The sequence below is a fragment of the Anarrhichthys ocellatus genome, unplaced genomic scaffold (genome assembly GCF_004355925.1).
Source record: "Anarrhichthys ocellatus isolate YVR2014 unplaced genomic scaffold, GSC_Weel_1.0 scaffold91, whole genome shotgun sequence".
Taxonomy (NCBI): Eukaryota; Metazoa; Chordata; class Actinopteri; order Perciformes; family Anarhichadidae; genus Anarrhichthys; species Anarrhichthys ocellatus.
This window is the reverse complement of record NW_022280121.1, coordinates 364257-384126: the sequence shown is the minus strand read 5'-3', so window position 1 is coordinate 384126 and position 19870 is coordinate 364257. Positions and strand designations below refer to the sequence as shown.

The following is a 19870-nucleotide window of genomic DNA, read 5'->3' as shown; positions in this document are numbered from 1 at the left end:
GTGTGTGTGTGTGTGTGTGTGTGTGTGTGTGTGTGTGTGTGTGTGTGGCCATCTTGCACACTGAGTTGTGACATGTGTCAGCCAGGCTAAAGGAAGTCTTAAAGGTGACGGAGAGCACCAGAGCCACCAGTTGCTATGCAACATTTAACTACCTTCCCTTATTACCTTCTTGTTTGTTTTGGTTTGTGTCTTTCTCAAGTTCACTTGTATGCAATGCTGAGTGTGATTTGAGGGAAATCAGATACATTTGGATGGTCTTTTTTATCCTTGCGCTCAAATTTTTACAAGTGAGCCTGTGTTCATTTAGTGCTTGTTTATAAACACACCATGCAATGCCTATTCATACATGCGTGCATACAACCATACACACACACACATGCATACACAAGTATGAACATCTCCAGTAACACAAATGATCTCCTTAATATGCATGGATGACATAGTGAGCTAGTGTGCGGTAGTGAGGGCACTGTTTGTAGGGCACTGTGACACTGTAACATTTATTGGCAGACAACCTGAGTGAGGTCAGCTTGTTGGAGATGCTTTGGCGGATAATTGACTTTGGCTGCTGATTGGCAAAAACAGCACCCTTCCTCATTCACTGGGCTTTTTAGTCTGTAATAGACTTGGCCTGTGTGCTCTTCGCACCTGTCCCGCATTAGGCACAGCAGAAAGAAGGGCAGGAGAGAGAGACGGAGTGAATAGAAGAGGACAAGGTAGTTACTCCCCCTTCTTTTCCATAGCACATGCCAGATTTTGTCTGTCACAGCAGAAAAAAAGTGCCTGTTCCACTTTCATACCATCCCCACTGTACGAGCCTTTCATGCTCTCATCGCATCATTAAAACTCAAGGGTGTTTGTGTGCGTTAAAGTGTGTGTCGATAGAAGGTTGTGTGTGCTTTTGCCTCCCTTTGGACAGTAACCCTTGCTTAAACAGCTGCGCACCTTGTTTCCCTGCTGTAATCCTCTCCATCCCTTCTTCCACTCACCCATTTAACCTTCACCCACTGCCCGATATGTATGAAAGCCAATGGCTCTTTTCCTTTGTTGTCCTTCATATTCCTTATTTGGGTTTTATGCTCATTCTGATTTTGCATACTAAGGCCAGTATCCCTACATTGCCATATTGTACAGTTCTGAACCAGTGCAGTGTGTCCTGTACAGCATATAGTGAGGCAATAAATGTACAATAAATGTCTTGTTATTATCACAAAGTCTGTATTGTTGCTGTATTCTGTGGTTGCAGCTATAGATTCTGATGGATATATCAGCAACACAAAGAATTTTCAGCATTTGATTAGTCCGTGGTGATAAAATACAGCCTACTAAAATGTCAAATTGTCCCTTTAATACACCATCACTGTAAACTCTCCCTGCCATATCCTTTCCATCTCACCCTTGTTGTTACAGCATCAATCTGTCAACCCTCGTTCTCTCCATCTTGTCGCCCCTGTGAACTCTTACCCCACTCATATGTTGCCTCTCAACCCCCTCCTAAGCAGTACCCCTTACCACCGTCCCCCACTCTCCCTCTTTGCCCCAATGCTCATTCCTTCCACTTCACCCGCTTTACCATTTCTCCACCTGCCCGCTTCCCACTCCAGCTCATCTCTCTCGTGAAGACAGCATTTACAGTATCTGAGCATCTGCACATGCATCCTCTTTGTTTTGATGAGCACATGGACAGTAGACGGCAAACTCTCCTCTGGTTGTAACCCCTCTCTTTCTTTGTTCATTTCTCAAGATGGATCTCAACCTGTGAACAACATGTTTTAATCAGTCCCTAACTTCTCTTTTGTCCCCCAGTCTCAGTCTTCGTGCATCCAGGGAGTGTCAAAATAAGGAGCGCTTGTTGGAGCAGAGGTTCCGGGCAGCCTTGAGAGACTTCCAGCAGTGGTTGGTCAACGCCAAAATCAGCACAGCCAAATGCTTTGATGTGCCACAGAGTGTCGCCGAGGCCTTCACCGCTCTGCTGAGGATCCAAGTAAGAGAAAGCTCTTATTTAGACCAGAGATCTGTTAAATTCTTACTATGTTCTTAAGACGTTGGTGACATGAACTTGTGGTCTTGTGCAGTCTTCACCACGGTGTTTTTGCACTCTACGTTACAGACATCATTTGGAAATCACACTATTGTTCAGCCTTTTTCAGCTATTGCTGCTTACTTACCCAGTTTTTATTATCTTTATTGCTGCTGGAAACATGAAGTGCATCTCCTCCTGTGCAGCAGAGAAGTTTCCCTGGGGCAGACCTACCAGACACAGAACAGCAAATAAACACATTGAATCACATTTTGTCATGTTATTCAGGGAAAGGAAGTAGGAGAATTGATATTTAATGTCACTGAATATAACTTCCAATTCAGCCTTTTGAGAAAGAGCTACATTTTTAATAGCTTTGGTGGCAGAATAGGTAATAATACCCCTGCATATACTGTCATGTCTGATTGCTACACAGAATGGCCCTATAGTCTCACACTATTGCCCATTAACCGTCTGCAGTGAAGCAGTAATGATTTCAGAGCAAGTAGCTGCTGATGTTGGAGTTACATATAGGGAAGGGTGATTTATCTACTTCCATAAACCAGAAATAATTAGCCTGTTGAGGAAATGAAATCAACAATCTTCTTGCCAGAAAAGTAATTTTGTGTTCTTCCACCTTTGGGCTGCCACTGCTGCCTACTAGTGCTAATTTTAATGTATTTGCATGGACAGGGCAGGCTAAGCAAAGATTGCTAACACAAAGGGATAGTTGAAATGATGCAATAGTTGAAGAATCAATCTACTTTCAATGGGAGATTACTCAAAGGGGGTTGTCTGTATTGACATGCCGACTGTTGACTGTCCTCTGGTGGGCTTGTTGGAGTGGACCTGCCCTTGGCTGCATAAGCTGGCAGTGGGCGATAGCCAAGAGGGATAAGAGAAAGCTCCACAGCGGGGTCTCTGTGCCACTTTCTTCAAAAATATCTCTTTCTGAGAAGTCTGTGTCTTTTTCTGAGAAGCTGGCAGGTGTAACAGTCTGGCAATCTCTTTAGAGCACCCCAGGGTCCTGGCCAAGAGTCAGCTGCTCATCAGTTAAGGTAGAGTCCCCACATCTCTGCACCAGACAGTCCTGTCAGACACCTGACCATGCAAACCGCTACATTACCACCAAGGAACTAATATACCATTATTGCTTTGAGCTGAGCCTAAATAGTGAGATGATAAGTCTGCACTCATAAAGCACAGAACTTATTATCTTATAATACTAATAATATTTTGTATCTAGTGCAGGTAGAACACGTGGAACTTAGGTTATTTAGACAGCAGTCACATGTAGAGTGTCATATGAACATTGTGCTATTTGAAGACTGTCAAAGAAGGGAAGTGCTGTGCAGGAGTTTTCCTGCCCTCCTTCAGAAGTTTCTAGCCTTGAGGATGAGTGGGAATGTCATAGATATATGGCAGTGAAGGGGAGAGGAATAGAGAGGCAAAGCATGTTTTATTTATTATTGACTTGGGGAGGAATGTGGAACAATGTTTCCACTTGGCTGACCTCCAGTGGGAGGGCGAGTGTGGGAGGGGCAGGGGCATCCATTGTGTCACGCTTAATTGGTGGTATATAGTAACATTGGCAGGGAGAGAATGGTAGTAAGTGTGAAAAAAAACTGTGAATGAACAGAGGAGAGAGAGAAAATACAGAGACGCAGAGATGAAGAAAGACTTTCTATGTTTGTGTGTGGTTGTACTGTACCAAATGTGTGTGTGTGTGTGTGTGTGTGTGTGTGTGTGTGTGTGTGTGTGTGTGTGTGTGTGTGTGTGTGTGTGTGTGTGTTTTGAGGGGGCTGAAGCAGTAGTGTGTGTAAGTGATGTGCTGACTGCACAGATGGTGGAGTGGTCCCTGCTGCGCTTCTGTCATCGACTCAGCTCTGAAGGAGGGGTGTGTACGTGGGTGTGTGTGTGTGTATATTTTCTGTGTGCTATGTTAAAACCAACACATTTCAGCCTCCCTGTGCTGTCCTTATCTGTGATTGCCTCCCTGGGTCAAGCCCTTCCTTCTGCCCACGCATATGGAATTAGCAATGGCTCGGTCTAATTACTGCTTATGACAATGTAAAGTGAGATCCTGGGACTCTGAAAAAAAATCTGTCCGCTATGTAGAGAATGGCTGTATTGTTTTTAGTTACCCACCAGCCATTGCATCAGAAGTGGAAGACAAAAAGAAGTTTGGGATTGTCATTCAGTCCATTTCTTTTTTTTTTCCCCTCTCCTTTCACTTTCACACCCTCCTCCCTTTGTGTGTGTGTGTGTGTGTGTGTGTGTGTGTGTGTGTGTGTGTGTGTGTGTGTGTGTTAAATAGTCACAGTTCCTTTGTCTTTGTCTGTGTATCCCCATAGGAGTTCCTGAGTGACAGGGAGCATGGCCAGGCCAGGCTGAGTACAGTAGGGGCCAGTGGGGAGTTGCTGATGGCTGTGGTGTCCAAAGACAGAGTGGAGGGAGTCAAGGCCAAGGTGGCAAACGCCAGAGAAGACTGGAAGAGCCTGATGAATAATCTGCAGATGAGGGAGGATGCACTCACGGTTGGTTTACATTCACTTTTGTTTGGATGCTGTTCCCCTGAAACACAGACAATCTGGATCTCAGAGGGATATATGTTAAATAAAAATTAACTGTACAGTTTGGATGTGAAAATGAATGCAGAGTATTTATATGTTTGTGTCTGTTTCACTGCTGTCTGCCACTTTATTAACAGTTTACACACAGACGTTTTATATACACAGGGATAATAATATGGATTTGATATGCCAGACGCAGACGATAATGGTCTTATTATTTAATTTGACTTCATCTAATAAACTGAGTTTTATCACTTTGTGCAAATTCAGTGTGTATGAAAACTTCTCTTGTTGTATTAAATTTTGTATTTGCAGAAGCTGCAGTCCCAGATGACGGAGTTTGAGGCCAGTGCTGAGCCTCTGCAGGACTGGCTGAACAGCACAGAGGTCAGAGTTCAGGAGAGCAGTGCTCGTCTACACGACCTTCCAGCCAAGAAAAAGGAGCTCAGCAAACTACAGGTATGGTGGAGCCCAAAGTCACGCTCCTTACACAGCTACACCAATATACTCTGTCAGTGGATGTCTGATTTACGGTGCGAGGGCATAAGTTTCCCATAAACGTCGGTGGAGGACACATATTATTTGTGACGGTCTGGAGGTCGTCCCCCAGAACATTTTTAGCGTTAACCACTCCTGCATTCTGGTGAATGTTTATGCACCAATTTATGCCTTTTCTGCATCAATGTATGGTGGAAACATCTTTATTAATGTAAAGGAAAACACCAAATCCAGGCCCCATGTGACAATTCAAAACATAAAGCTATAATAGAATGTAATCCAGTAAGTCTCTCAGTCATTCTGTATCACTTTGAAATATATATTCTGCTGTAGATCAACTGTAATTTAATGTTATCACTGTTGAGTCGCATAGGCATGATTTAGTCTCTAATAACTGTGGTTATTCATGGTGCCGTCTCCTAGGTCATACAGTGTTTTACAGCCACTACTTAAGCAATATTTCACAATGTAGGATCCATTTTCTGTTTAATTGCATTACGTCATACTGAGAGTGTGCCTTTTACAGTTCTCTTCTCACTGACACTCTCTCATTTCCTCTCCTGACTCAAGTAAGCCCCATCGTTACAACATAAATTGAATATTAAGTTGATTTTCCAAGGATACTTAGTAGTTGTAGCTCTCCATCAGATATGCATCCCTAAAGCACAATCTAAAATCTGCTGGGAAAAGAGAAGGAACTAATTACATTTGTCGAGCACCACCGCATCAAAATAGAGCAGCGTCTTGACACAATAGTCAGAGGAAAAGTCCAGAAATCTAATTAATTCTCCTTCTGTCACAGCTGAAGCGCTGCGTGGCTAAAAGGCCCTTTTCAGGATGCGATAACAGACTCTGCCATGTCTGGCAGAGACAAAAAAGGAAGAGAGGCACTGAGCGTTAAAAAGATAAAACTGACAATAGAGAAAAAATATATCAAGCCCATCTCAAAGCTCTGCCCTTATCGTTGTTGCTATTTTTGTATTTATTCTGCCTGTCGCCCACAGTTGCATCCCTCCTCGTTGCCTTTTGTCTGGCTCTACAAGCAATTACATTTCTTCCCCCAGCACCTGAAGTACAATACAATACATGCAGGCTTCAGTGTCTAAACCTGTGTTGGCAAAATCCTCCTTACCTTTCTCTTTTTCCTGATCTGAGCTGCGGTGTCTAACCACATTTCTATTCAAAAATTAACATCAAGAGAAATACTGCTGATGCTGTTTTTTTTATGATGCCCCCCCGTCTTTATCCATGTATTTTGATATGCTCTTGTCGTCCTGTCTGTTCTTCTGACATGTTAACCCAACTGTGTGTCCTCCTCTGTTCCTCTCACACCTCCCTTTTCTGTCATCGCTGTCATGTTTTTTTTGTCATTTCATTTTTCCCCTTAACTCAAAATGTAATGGTGCTTACATGCAACCATCCTCTCCAATGTACTTCATTTCTTCTCCTGCCCAACTGTGCTACCCGCATCCTATTGCTCCTTTGTCTCAATTTCATCTCCGTCTCTTCCTCCTCCTGCTTCGTACTGGCGCAGTGTGTACTGGAGGAGAAGGCCGGTCGGGAAGTAGAGCTGGGCAGGCTGAAGGAAAAAGCTCATCGTCTCTGGGAGGGACAAGCAGCCGGCAAGGGCTTCGTCCACCGTGTATCCCAGCTGTCAGCACAGTACCTAGCCCTCAGCAACTTAACCAAGGTAACACTGCCCCCCCCCCCCCCACCCTTTCTTGTATCTGTGCTTCTGTCTGAGAAATGCTGCAGCATGCTGACATGGTGCCTTGCTTGATTCATGTACTGCGTAAGCCTTGTGTCCAGCCATGTTGTTTATTGTTTGTTCTCTGTTATTTGCTGTGTCATGCGCTATTTCCCAGTCGCAGTCATGGCTGCTGCAATCAGCATGCTTTTGGTAAAAATATTGCGTCCAAGAAAGCCTCGGTATCCACAGTAATTTACCTGAGCTCAATTATCTATCTTTCACCTCCAAAAGGTCCACGCCGCTGCACTCTCATCAACAAAACAAAAGGCCATGGCTGTGGAGCTTTCATCCACTGAAGCACTTCTAAAATGCCACAGCTGAAATGTGTCAGTGCTTGAGAATCTGACCTTTTTTGATGCTCTCATTAGAATGGTCACGCTCTTTTGATTAATTTGAATTCAGTGTAGAGCAAAACATTGCACTGACCACAAAGCACCATTCTCTTACCACAGGACAACGAGAGTGCCCCAACGATGATGAATGAGATGTTATTTACTTAGCCGGCTAGCGAGTGGAGCGCTATTTTTAGGTCCTCTTCCCTGCCAGACATGGAAACAGGAATGAAATCATTTAAAATTGCCACTTGTAGATAGTTATTGTGGCTCTGCCTCTCTACAGTCTACAGTTACACTGTAATGTGGGGGTGGTATCGTCTCTAGAGATGTCTGTAAAAAATGCTGTTGTTGTGCAGCGGAAACGATTGTGTTCAACTCAGTGCTAACCTGTTTCTCACATCCATTATAAGAAGAGTGTGTTAACAGTGCTGTGCTCTGATCTCTACAGGACAAGGCCTCCAGGATTGAACGTATTGTAGGAGAGCATCGCCTCTTCTCTCAGGGCCTTAAAGAGCTCCAGGATTGGGTGTGTGAAGCTCAGAGGATCCTCAAAACATGCATCTCCACCACCACTGACAAGGGTGTGTTAGAGGACCGGATGTTGCAGCTGGAAGTAAGTGGAGACAAGATGGCTGTGGGATCCCATCAAGGAATACGCAATTTATTAGATATTTGGCTATTTGTTGATTTTACTGGACTACTGTCCATGTTTCCTTCATTTTATGCTGACATTTTTAGTTAAAGGGAACTAGAATTATCTTAGAAGTGAGAAAATCATGTAGCAGCTTAACTTAAAAGGTAAATAACCAAGTCTGGCAGTTTTTTGTCCAACTTTAACCCCAAATACAAATTAAGTTAGTAGGGAAATCTGGCACTATCTAGACGCAGAGGAATAATTCAGTTAGGTTTTAGGGCGGTGCATCGGACCAAATTATGTCCCAGGAACCTTGCTGTGAATACAACCATCTGGAGAACATGTTGTATTCTTTTAATTGTGTGGAAACCAAAATAAAGACATTTATTTTAGACTTCAGATGGTTATTTTAAGTCTGTCCCTTTCATCTCTGTCTGTAAGGCCTTACTGGCTGCTCGTCAGGAGAGGGAGATCCAGCTAAAGATGCTGCTGACACGGGGAGAAGCAGTCCAGAGGAACACTTCAGCCGAGGGGGTCCCAGTGATTCGCAAACAGATCCAGGACCTCAAAGACTCTTGGGACTCCTTGCTTTCTGCCTCCATTCAGTGTAAAAGGTTGTGATCACGAACCAATCAATCTGTCAGTCAGTTGATAAATGGGACTGGGAATTGTCTAGTTAACTTGATGGATTTCAGTCGGTTGAAAGGTTACAGGGACAATTGGATTAAAATGTATGTGTACTTTGTATGTGTCTGTTTTTGTGAAACGTTTGTTCACTGCGTGTTAACATTATAATGTTGATGTAACAGCCAGCTGGAGGGCGCCTTGTCTCAATGGACCAGCTATCAGGAGGACGTCGGTCAGTTTGTGATGTGGATGGACCGGGTTGAGGAGACACTTAGCTGCTCAGACAGACAGTACTCTGAGATGAGAGACAAGACCGCTAACCTGGGAAAGACCAAGGTATCGCATCATATCGAATAATATCTAACCTTAAAAAGCCAGAATATGTTTTGTAAACTTATTTTTATGTACTTACGCTAACATACACTGAGTGATGAACCTTGTGCAACTATATGACCTGTTTCTTGTTATTTTTGGAGAACTTTTACACTTTTTTTGCAGAGCAGCTGCCATGTTTTTCCATTTTCTCCCACAATTTGAATATATCCTTTTTTATTTTTGGCCCTTCTCTAAACTCTTGCAGTTTAATGCATTCATACCCCAGAGCCTCCCAGTGGCGTTAGATGTACTACACTGAGTGTGCGCATGTGTTTCATTCCAGCTTCTCTATGAAGAAGTACTGAGTCACAGCAGTCCTCTGGAGACCATTGCCACAAAGGGGTCCAATATGGCCGAACACTACACTACCCAGCAGGAGGTGCAGCAGCTGCAGTGTAGATACAACACCCTCAAAGAAAAGACCAAGGTACTTAGAGTGCACACAGCATATTGTGTAACTTTTTCCTCTACAGGCATTTGAATAATAAATCAGTTGTTTGAGAATATTTATATTCCCACAAAATATTTGTGAGTGTGACCCGTACATTGAGCATTTTAGTCAAGTATCTAATAATCATTTTAAATTCCTTACACATGTTTCACTGTTTTTCACAGTTGAAGTCAGTAGTCAGGCAATTATGTTTTGCCCACTGCTCTTGGGATGTTCAATGAATACACGCCCCTTCTTTCCAGTAATAGCTGCAAACTGTTGTTTACAGAATGCGGTGAGTAAGGCCAAAGGGCTGGTGCTGGTCCATCAGGAATATCAAAGGGGGTTGCATGTGTTTGAGGACTGGCTGGAGCAGGAACAGGCCACTCTGGCTTCGTTGTCCCATCCAGAGGGAAACGTGGATACACTAGAGAAGACACTGCAACAGCTACAGGTATTGATACTAAGGAGTGTTTTGCATTACGTAAATGTCATAAGTGTTCACACATACACACAACTGACATCACACCTGGCTCAAGGCTAAAACAGAATTTTCCAACAAGGCCTTGGACACCCTGGACTTTTGGGATCTTCAGTCACATAGTTTTTTTGTTCTTCCCTTTTTATTTCCCTTCCAGCTCCTGCAGGAATGCTGCTCAAATGGCCAGTCTTTGCTCTCCGCTGTGCTGACCAGCAGAGAGAGAGTAATCCCCTGGGGTATACCTCAAATTGAGGACAGAGTGCTGGACACTGCTCAGCAGGAGTGGGGGGCCTACCAGGGCCGTCTGGAGGAGACTCAGACCCAGCTGAGCTCCACACTGACCAGACTGAGGCAGATGGGCCAAAGGTTCCTGAGCCTGGCCCAGTGGCTGGAGGAGATGGAGAAGGCGGCAAATATCAGAAGTCATCGACGGTCAGACAGAGGCACCAAGGAGACTCAGCTGAAGAAACTCAAGGTCAGAGAAACACTATTATATTAACAGCAATGTACTGTAACTGCATCTAAAACACACATTCTGAATTATGTCTTCTTTCTTTACTCATTATCCCCTCCTGTAATATTTTATCTGTGTCTGGTATGCACATACAGTAACAAATATCTTCAGTCAGCAAACACCTGCTTATACTGTAGACAGCAGTTACTTTAATTCAATATTTTGTTCAACAAGAGAGTACTCATTTTAGACCCTTAGTAGCAAAGAGCTACATGAATCCTTTGGAAGAGCTACAACAGCCACAACAATATCCAAGCCAATAATACGATTGTGTCTTTGAAAATAAAAGTTATGAGGCATCCCAGGGCCTTGCTCTACAATAAATTACTTTTCCCACATTTGCATACACTCAACTCACAACATGAAAGAAAACAGCAGGAGACAGAACATTTCCCGACAGGGTCACCTCCCTTTGGAGCAGGTTTCCTGCCAATGTCAGACAGTCGCAGTGTTTTCTCTCCCTGCATTTAGAGAGAGAAACACACACAGACACACACACACACACAGACACAGACACACACACACACACACACACACACACACACACACACACGCACACAGCGAGAGACAGGCCCCATATGTTACTTGTGATGTCATCTGCTATTTCTTCTTTCTCCTTTCACCTCTGTTTGTCCTTTCATTTCATAAAAAAACATAATTTACTCTTAAATCATTCATATTTTTGACTGGATTTCTCTAGCATGTTGCTAATTATACATTTCTGTGTCCCATCTGAACAGGGGTGTCTTGAGGCAGCGCTTGCACGGCAGGGAGAAGTCGATGGCCTTTCCTCTTTGGCCCAACAGGTTCTGGAGGAAACCTACATCAGTAGTCGTGTCAGCGTTACTGCCACCCAGCTCACTGCCCGCTATCATTCCCTGCTGCTCAACATACAGGTTAGGCACTCTCTATTGTATGCTAGTCAATGATTCCTATATCATATCTTTACCCTGTTGAGTTTCACAGATGCCTAACCTTAGTATAGTGTCCATGCTGAACAATACCTTCACGTATATATAGGTTGGGTTAAAAAGCCTCTGCTGGTCAGGTAGTCCGGACACATACATGACTTCATTTCCTGTCCACCAGAAGATTTAGCTGGAAGGTCCCTACCTGTCATTATGAGTCAAGAATAGCAAAACATAAGGCCGTAATGGGCTGGGTATTGGTTTAATCCCTTTTGTGTTATACTGTCTCAATGATGGATGAAGAAAATGTGAAGCTGTGTGTATTGCCATTGGGGTCTCTGCCCGCAGTGGGCTTCTCACACATGCTTATCGCTCACCATGGAAATTGCTCCAGTGAGAGTTTGGACTTTGTTTCTGTAACACCCCATTGAAGTTGCTTTGAGAGTGATGCCTGTGAGCCCAGCCTGTGTTGCTTTGTATACTCTGATCCAGCCTCTCTATTTGTCTGCTCCTCTGGGGGGGGACTAAAGGAAAAATCAATGGGGCTGCTCTGGTCTGGGGCTAAGGCCGTAATTAAACGCTGCAGAAGGCAATCTCACACTTGGCACCGGGAGTGTAAAAGCTTTGCCTGCACTACATTGATTTTCACACCTTCAGTAACACATCTGAGTTTGCGTGTCTCCCCCTCACTCCCTCACTTTGTTTTACCCACACCCCTTCCTTACCCTCTCAAAATTGACTAAAGTATGCATATACTTACAGTCATGCCGGTACATACATATGCAGACACACGACATCCCGCTCATACCAAGAATGCCTGTAATTATACTGTGTGAAGTTGGGGCCATATGGGCTTGAGGTGGGAAGCTGTTACCTCTGTCTAGTCGGAAAAGGTGTGCACTCAGCAATATCTGCTAATTGGAGCTTCTCGCAACACCACGGGATTTGCAAGTTGAGTGAATAATGTGTCGAACCTGCAAGAAACCCTCTCCATCCTCATGGTGCTATTGACTCAAAATCTCAGTCAAGTGGATAATGCATCGAAAACATCAAAACCCCTCTTCACCTTGCAGTGAGGCTATTGACATTCTGCAGATGAATGGGGCGGGGGGGGGCAGATATTTTCTGTTTTGATGGTTGATCAGAGAGCTTTTGGTCCTTAGTGGCCAACATAAGACAGCTGAGGCACATCTCACAGCTTAAAAGGAAGAGATACAGACCATGATTCCTGAATTGTTCCCTGACCAAATACAGAATTCTAACCTTACAAATAACAAAAGGGCAACAGTTGTTAAAGTGGGTATTATTCACCTTTATATTAATACTATTAATTCCAATGTAAATATGGTAGGGTAGCACTGACACCTAGTTAATTGCCACGGTAAACTAAAACAATCTGAATATGGGCCAATATTGACTTTATATTAAATGCCAGTATACTGTAGATATTCAGCCACATATACGAAACCTGAAATATGGTGTTCATTACACATTGTATTTATAGTCAATTGGTCCACAACAACAAAAACTTGTAAAAAAAAAACCTAAAGTGGGTTTGCATGTCATATGATGACAATGTTTGTATTGCTATCATCTTTAATATATATATATTTGTTAAACTTCACTTCTGACATCTCATCCAATCGTTTTCCAGGACACCATTAAGCATCTTCAGGAGGAGCTGAAGAGCATCGAAGAGGCTGAGAATCTGTGCACGTCCTTCACTGACTGGTTCAGCTCCACTCAGAAGAGCTTCACAGCGTTAACCGACACTTCTGAACCTCTTGACCGAGTCGCCATGGAGAAGAAGATGAAAAAACTAGAGGTAAAGATTTATTTACCAAAATGTGTACTGTACCTGTGTGGTTATATGCTTTCACAGCCACAGTTCTGAACCTCAATTTGTCAGTAAGCCATTTAGATACACGGTGCAGTGCGGCACTTAATACACCTCCATGAACAGGTTGCAATAAATCAGCACAGACGTTGGGTATTACCATGGCTAACTGATGAGTTAGCAGGACTTCTGTTTGTAGTGGAGAATTTGAGCACAAACTCATATGAGTCCAATATCCAAGCCAGCAAAAAATGTCCTTGTGTAATCTTTTTTTCCTGCCAAGTGACATAAAAACCTGTTCGGAACATCAAGTGTACAGATTTCTTTGGCAGCTACAATATGCTCGGCCAGTAAAATATGCATGGAGTTTTCAAACCATGGATATAAACATGGATATAGCTGTACAATCTCACTGTAGTGGAACAATTGTAACAGTTTGTCTTTGTGTTCTTTTTGTCAAATGGACATTGGAGGAAATTAGCCCTGCTCAAACATGTACAGGCCGCAGTAAAGAGAAAACATGGTTTGCTTGGCATAGTTCATATCGAGTGTGTCGAGGATTGGATGAGTGTGTGTGTGTATCGATCCGCTCTTTATGAAGACAAAGTGGGTGCCGCTTTAGAGGAAGCGTGGTAGCGGGGACAGACCTCCCACTGCGAAGTAGAGGATGAAGAAGTGCCGGTGTCAGGAGCCTGCTGGCACAGACACTGTAATTGATGCAGTGCCCTTACCGCTTCACATCTCACAAACACACAATTCTCTCCTCTCACACTCGCTTCATATCACAAGATCCCTTCCAAAGTACTAACAAGCTGCAGCAAACTTTCTAACCCATGATCCCTCTGTGGTTTCACACATTTTTCCACTACCTTTCTTTATGTATTACTACATCACATCTCTCTTTGTCTTCTTCACACTGACACACACATCCAGACGTAGGCATTCACAATACATCATCTGGTGTGGGCTTTGCAGTAATCCCTGTCTGGGATCGATGCTCTGTCTCTGCATCGGGACTGAAGACGTGCCGTCACCACATGAGTCCTTCCAGCGCTGCAGATAATATGCGAGCGCTCCATCACTTACTCATTCTCCCGTAGTAAGAGCTACAGGGCTTTTCAGTGAGCTGCGATGATTACGCATTGACACAAAGACCAGTAGTCGATAGCCTGTGTCAAGGGCCATTAGTTGGACGTAGACTTCATTTGATTCTGAGTTGTAACTGTAAAAGTCATACAGTAGTATTGTTAGCTAGAAATGTGCTGTAACTTCATTAAGAGCTCTGAAAATGAAAGTATTGTGATAATGTACCAATGTAAGACAGATGCATTTCAGAACGTTTTATTTTTCCCCTTGAATTAGGCAATTTCAGTATTTTTTTGTAATTTAAATCATAGAATTCCTCACATTTTACACTGTCCCCATCCAGTGCATCTTAACCTTGTCATTTAGTTGTATACAACGTACAGTATTTGTATTTAATTTGTTTATTCAATAGTTTTACTGGGCAATATGCAAATAAATGCAAAAGAGGAACTGGTTTCTCCTGCTCCTAATTAACCCCCCCTCACTGCCTTCCTCTTCCAAATTTTAAAATTCACTGGCATTTCATAAATGTTAAAGGGCATATTTCCCCAAGATTTCTGCCTGTACAGAATACAATATGATGCTTCTGTGCTGCAGTTTGCTGTGGTTTATACATTCAAAGCAGAGAGACAATTACAGCAGAGCTAACTGCTGCTCATAGGGACACCTTACTAATGTCTCACCTGTGTTAATACAAAATGTAACTAATGAACATGGTTTTTCAGAGCCACAGATGTATTATAGTGGATAATGGAGCCTGAGAACCGATGCAGAATAAGAGACTAGTGCTCATCACTGACACCGGGTGCACAAGACACTTGACATAGATAATTGGGGCTGACATGGTACAAGACAGCTACAGCATAAAGCACACTGTGTTCAGGACCTCATGTATAATGTTCACCAGACTGAACTGTCTACTGTATCAAAGTATTAGTACAACTCAATGAGCTTTCCTTCGGTGGCTATTTTCATACAGATTGTGAGACTAAACTGTCAGACCACTGAAGTAGTATTTAGTCATGTACAAAATTGAAGATCATTCAGAGGTTTGGAAGGTTCCTCAAACAGTCTTGGATGTAAAATGTACAATTTGGACCAATTCAGGAAGACTGGTAATGAAATGAGTTTGATTCAACATGTGGACAACCTGACGTGATGCCAGTTGTGCGAAACAAAATCTACTGCAGATGGCAATTACAGCAGACTTCCTTGTTTTATCTCACATGTCCAACCTCACATGATTGTATGGAATTAAGATATATATCGAGTGTCTCCTATGAAGGTCCTTTGGTAGGCACATCAGTGACCGGAATGACGATCGTACCGGAAGCTTCGTATTAAGCAGCAAACATGAACGTGCGCGTACAGACACAGGTCTGGTTATATTATGTTATCAGCAGCAGTAGCTGGAGGTCTGGGGGTTGTTGCAGTGTGAAGCTTTTCTCCACTCAAGTAATAATAGGCCGGTGATGAAAGCTAGATGGCGTCCCATCGAGTGGAGGTCTGTGTGTGTGTGTGTGTGTGTGTGTGTGTGTGTGGTGTTTTGAGGTTGCCCTGGAAACCCCTGCAGCTACTGCTGCCTGTTAAGGGTCTGTATAATTGGGGTCCTCCTTTCATATTATTCACTGTGGTTTCACCACAACATGACTTCCAGGTCTTCTCCACATCTCACCACGCAGGTGTCGGCCTACCTGATGGGTTCAAAGATTTTCAAACACAATGCCAGGCTGGTCTGGGTGACCCTGGAGGCGAAGGACAAAGAAATCAGTGATACTGTGTTTGAATGTTAACCTCAAAGTCATTAAAACTATGATAGAAGGATTCCCTCATCCTAGAGCATATATGCTACAGTTTTGGTAGACCAGAACAGTGTTTTTCTCTTTAACTTAGCAGTGTGTGAAATGGCTTGGATGAAGGTCATTAAGTATAAAGCAATGGTGATAGAACGGTAGCAGCAGAGTTGTATTTCTGCTCTCTCTTTCACCTAGACTCTCCAGTCCGAGCTCCAACATGGTCACTGTCTCCTGAAATCACTGAGGGAGCGGGCAGAGCGGACAGCGGGCTTCCTGGACGAGGCTAGAGCTGAGATTTTAGGAGAGGAGGTAGAGGCTCGTCTTGCCCAGCTGGAGGAGCTCGCGGGTGGGCTGAGGCAGGAGCACAGCTTTCTACAGCGGGCATTACTGCTAGCCAAGGAGTTTCAGGACCGATATAAGGCTCAGGCCCAGTGGCTGGTGGAGACCAGTGCTTTGCTCAAATCCCCTCTGGAGCCCAAGGCTGAACTGTACCAACGGAGAGCACTGCTGGCTAAGTATAAGGTAAAGCAGCAGCTATGTCATTACTCAAACAAATTTGAATTTAAATCACATGTATAATATGTACATTTGGCAGCAAGACCTTACTGATTGTTATTAGCTTAATGGACCACATGAGTGTCCTTGCTTGTCTTTATCCATTAACTACAAAATTGAATATATATTCCATAAATGCTGAGCATTTTCCTGAGTATACCATTGATTTTTATAGTGCTGTGTTCTTTGAAAAATTGACGGTATAGTAGAACCCATTGGTAGTAAACCAACTGAGGATGGTCTCTACTCAATATAAGATGAAACTAAAACAATACATGTTGACTGTGTTCCCAGGCTCTGCTGCAGATGGTTCAGTCCCATGATGAATCCATCCGGTCAGTGGTGGAGAAAGGAGATGCTCTGCTGGCCTCTGTGCACTACCCCTCCATCAGAGAGAAAATGAACACGATGCAAAGGGACTACACTGAACTCTGTCATACTGCCACGGTGAGAACCTGTGCTCATATGACAGTAGATTTGATACATTGAAAGGAAAAAATAATTGCTCTTTCCATGCAGATGAGTTGATGCGAACAAAAAATACAGGGCATATACTTCTGCTTGAGGACAGTGTTTGTAATGGTTTGTGGCATATGCTGTGTCTAATCAGTATAATTTGTCTGTGTATACTCACTTTTTGTGAATTATGCGGTCCAGGCCCATGTGGAGAACCTGGAAGGCCAGGTAAAGGAACAGGAAGCTTACCACAATGAGCTCCAGGAAGTGGAGCGCTGGCTGCTCCAGATGTCCAGCAGGATGGTGACTCCTGATCCCACTGTGGGTGGCAGCCTGGAGGCAGCCACTCAACAGCTGTCCAGGCACAAGGTGACCAATCACATCTCTGGATCATTTGTGCTGTTGTTTGCAGAGTTTGTGGCACATGATAGAGCTTGAGCAATTAGCCTTGATAGGAGAGCAAAAGTGCTCACTCACTTGGAAATTTCAAATATTCAGACTGACGTTGTTGTTGTAATTGTTATCTAACTGTTGGTGTTATTATAATGAATAAGCAATCCTTTACATTTAGTCAAACATACCTCTGTTTTGAAGTTAGATAATCAGAAGGGCTAAGTCCTAATTAACAGAGCTACTGTCATTCACAAATGTTCTTCTTTAAATCTTCTTTAGAGTTCATCCATTGGGTCCCGTCTAATACCATGAGACATCACTGTTTGCTATCAGTCTGCTCCGACCTCCTGTGTCATTGACAAGTGGACAGACTCGTTCTGTAATGCGTCTCCACTGGAGACTCTTTCTTACATGATCCTACTTTGGTACTTTGTCCTCCGCAGGCCCTCATGGAGGAAATAGCGGGATTTGAGGATCGCTTGGCAGCTCTGAAGGAGCGAGGAGACCACCTGGTACAAGGCTGCAGTGACCGTGTGCAGATCAGGCTGAGACAGCAGGTCCAGGCTCACCAGCAAGGCACCAGAGACAGCTACTCAGCCATCTGTAGCACAGCACAGAGAGTGAGTGTGGAGGAGGAGATGGAAAGAGGGAGGGAGGGAGGGGATGCTGAGGAGGAGGAGGAGGAGGAGGAGGAGGAGGGAGAGATGGGAAGCTGAGATGTATTCTGTATTTGAAGTAGTGAAATGGTTCTCACATATTTATAATGTAAGAAGTATTAGAGTTATTGGTGCATTGGATACACGCACATTTGCTGATGTGCATGTATCACGTCCATGGATGTGACCACACAGACTCACAGTTCTACATATCAGTGCTATTAATATTCCAACAGCCTTGGCATCCACTTAATCCTCACCCATTCTGACACTTAAACCCATTTCTCAAGACAGCCCTTCACTGCCAGTGTAGAGGGCACGACCAATTAAGGCTGCCAAAGTGGAGCTCAACAGCAGCCATACTCCGACAGACCCCACCAGCCAAAATCACTAACTCAATCTACCCATATTAATCTCCGCGTATCCCCTGTCAACTCCACTTTTTCATGACTGAGCCAAAAGTGGTCACACACCACTATTCAGTAGCTCTGGCGAGCCCTCTAATCCAGGCCCACTCTGTCATTTTGGCAACCTCTACTCTGTCATCATAGCTCACCTCCCAAGACACCACCTCCACCAGCACTCGCACATCCAATCTGGCATTGTGTGATCCAGCCACACTTTACCACTACGCTGCTGGCTTCTCTACAACTGCGCCTCCAGTGTTACGATGGCTGCCAACTGTGTCCCAGCACAACACAGCTCTAATATCCTGCCTGCCACTTGCCACCATGCCAACCTTCAAGCCTTTGCCAAATACACCGGGCGGTCCGCCAATACATGCCCCCCCTTCTTTCCCTCTTTCGGGCTCTCATATTAACACTGTCAATCAGACCTTGCCGTTTCACGCTCCCCTGGAGGGTATGGACGCCTCCACATTCAACACCTGTCAAATACAACGCTGCGTTTATACCTACTTGTTCAGGTTATAGAATTGAATGCCTCTTTATATTTGGCCATGCTATAGTGGCTTCAAAGCTATGCATCTACCAGTTTTCACCTGCAGCATTTTTGCTTTCTTTCACTTTATATTTGTGTTATTGCTTATGTGTGTTTTGCTGTTTTTAAAAAACATTTTGTCCTCCCTCCACTTTTTCATTGTCAAGTTCCAGACGTAATGCACTGAAATATATATCTGTTTGTGTCTTATAGGTGTATCAGAGTCTGGACCATGAGTTACAGAGATATGCGAGTCTCCAAGACACACTGCTGCAGTGCCAGAACTGGTTGACTTCTGTCTCAGAGGAACCAGAGCCTCCTGCACATCCTCCTCTCAGCCTGGAGGAGGCGCTACAGCAGGTACAGGCATTGCTTGCCTTGATTTCTTTTTAACATGTTGTTTCCCCCTGAAATTATGAATTAGTTAACAGTATTCATTTAGCAAATTCATAGACATGCATGTTTTTGGACAGGGACTGAAATGTGGGCATTGCTGTGTTGCAGATTGTCCTGAAGGGATAATATGATGAGTCAATAAAACCATGGGACCGTTAACAGACTCTTTATTTGACAGGTGAAGCAGGAACGGGCTCTCCAGGAACAGGCCAACACTTACCTCCAGCTCGTGTGCTCAGCATGTGACTTGTCCGAGCTGAGGGTCAGGGGGACAGCAGCAGCTATCCAGCAGTTCAAACTGCAGGTCAGTTAGCTTTAACAAGCCTTTCATTTGAATACATTGTTTGACAAAATACTTGCTCGTGAATTGATTCCATTGTGTTTTTGAGTCCAGGTTGAGGAGCGCATGCTGCTCTGTGAGGAGGTAGCAGACAGCTGGAGGGACATTGAGGAGCAGAAGGCAGATCTAGAGGTCCAGCTGAGAGAGACAGAGCAGCAACTTCAGAACCTCATCAGAAGACCTGCGGAGCTGGAACCCAAGATTGCCCAGAACCAGCTGGACAAGGCACAGGTCTGTGCTTGGTTTGCATGCTGATGATGGATGATTTTGA

General features: G+C 43.9%; 1 protein-coding gene across 8 annotated transcripts in view; it reads left to right on the top strand.

Annotated features, from left to right (window-relative positions):
* The window catches only part of syne1a (spectrin repeat containing, nuclear envelope 1a), a 122884-nt gene that overhangs the window by 55012 nt on the left and 48002 nt on the right, over positions 1-19870 (top strand). For all 8 annotated transcript variants that reach the window (XM_031875462.1, XM_031875459.1, XM_031875461.1 and 5 more), the window contains 19 exons: positions 1807-1984; positions 4375-4557; positions 4909-5052; positions 6626-6781; positions 7625-7789; positions 8252-8424; positions 8620-8773; positions 9096-9239; positions 9532-9696; positions 9881-10198; positions 10978-11133; positions 12800-12970; positions 16060-16386; positions 16714-16866; positions 17077-17244; positions 17712-17888; positions 19077-19223; positions 19438-19563; positions 19654-19830. In XM_031875462.1, the coding sequence (XP_031731322.1) occupies positions 1807-1984; positions 4375-4557; positions 4909-5052; positions 6626-6781; positions 7625-7789; positions 8252-8424; positions 8620-8773; positions 9096-9239; positions 9532-9696; positions 9881-10198; positions 10978-11133; positions 12800-12970; positions 16060-16386; positions 16714-16866; positions 17077-17244; positions 17712-17888; positions 19077-19223; positions 19438-19563; positions 19654-19830 (3382 nt within the window). The remainder of the gene's footprint in view (positions 1-1806; positions 1985-4374; positions 4558-4908; positions 5053-6625; positions 6782-7624; positions 7790-8251; positions 8425-8619; positions 8774-9095; positions 9240-9531; positions 9697-9880; positions 10199-10977; positions 11134-12799; positions 12971-16059; positions 16387-16713; positions 16867-17076; positions 17245-17711; positions 17889-19076; positions 19224-19437; positions 19564-19653; positions 19831-19870) is intronic.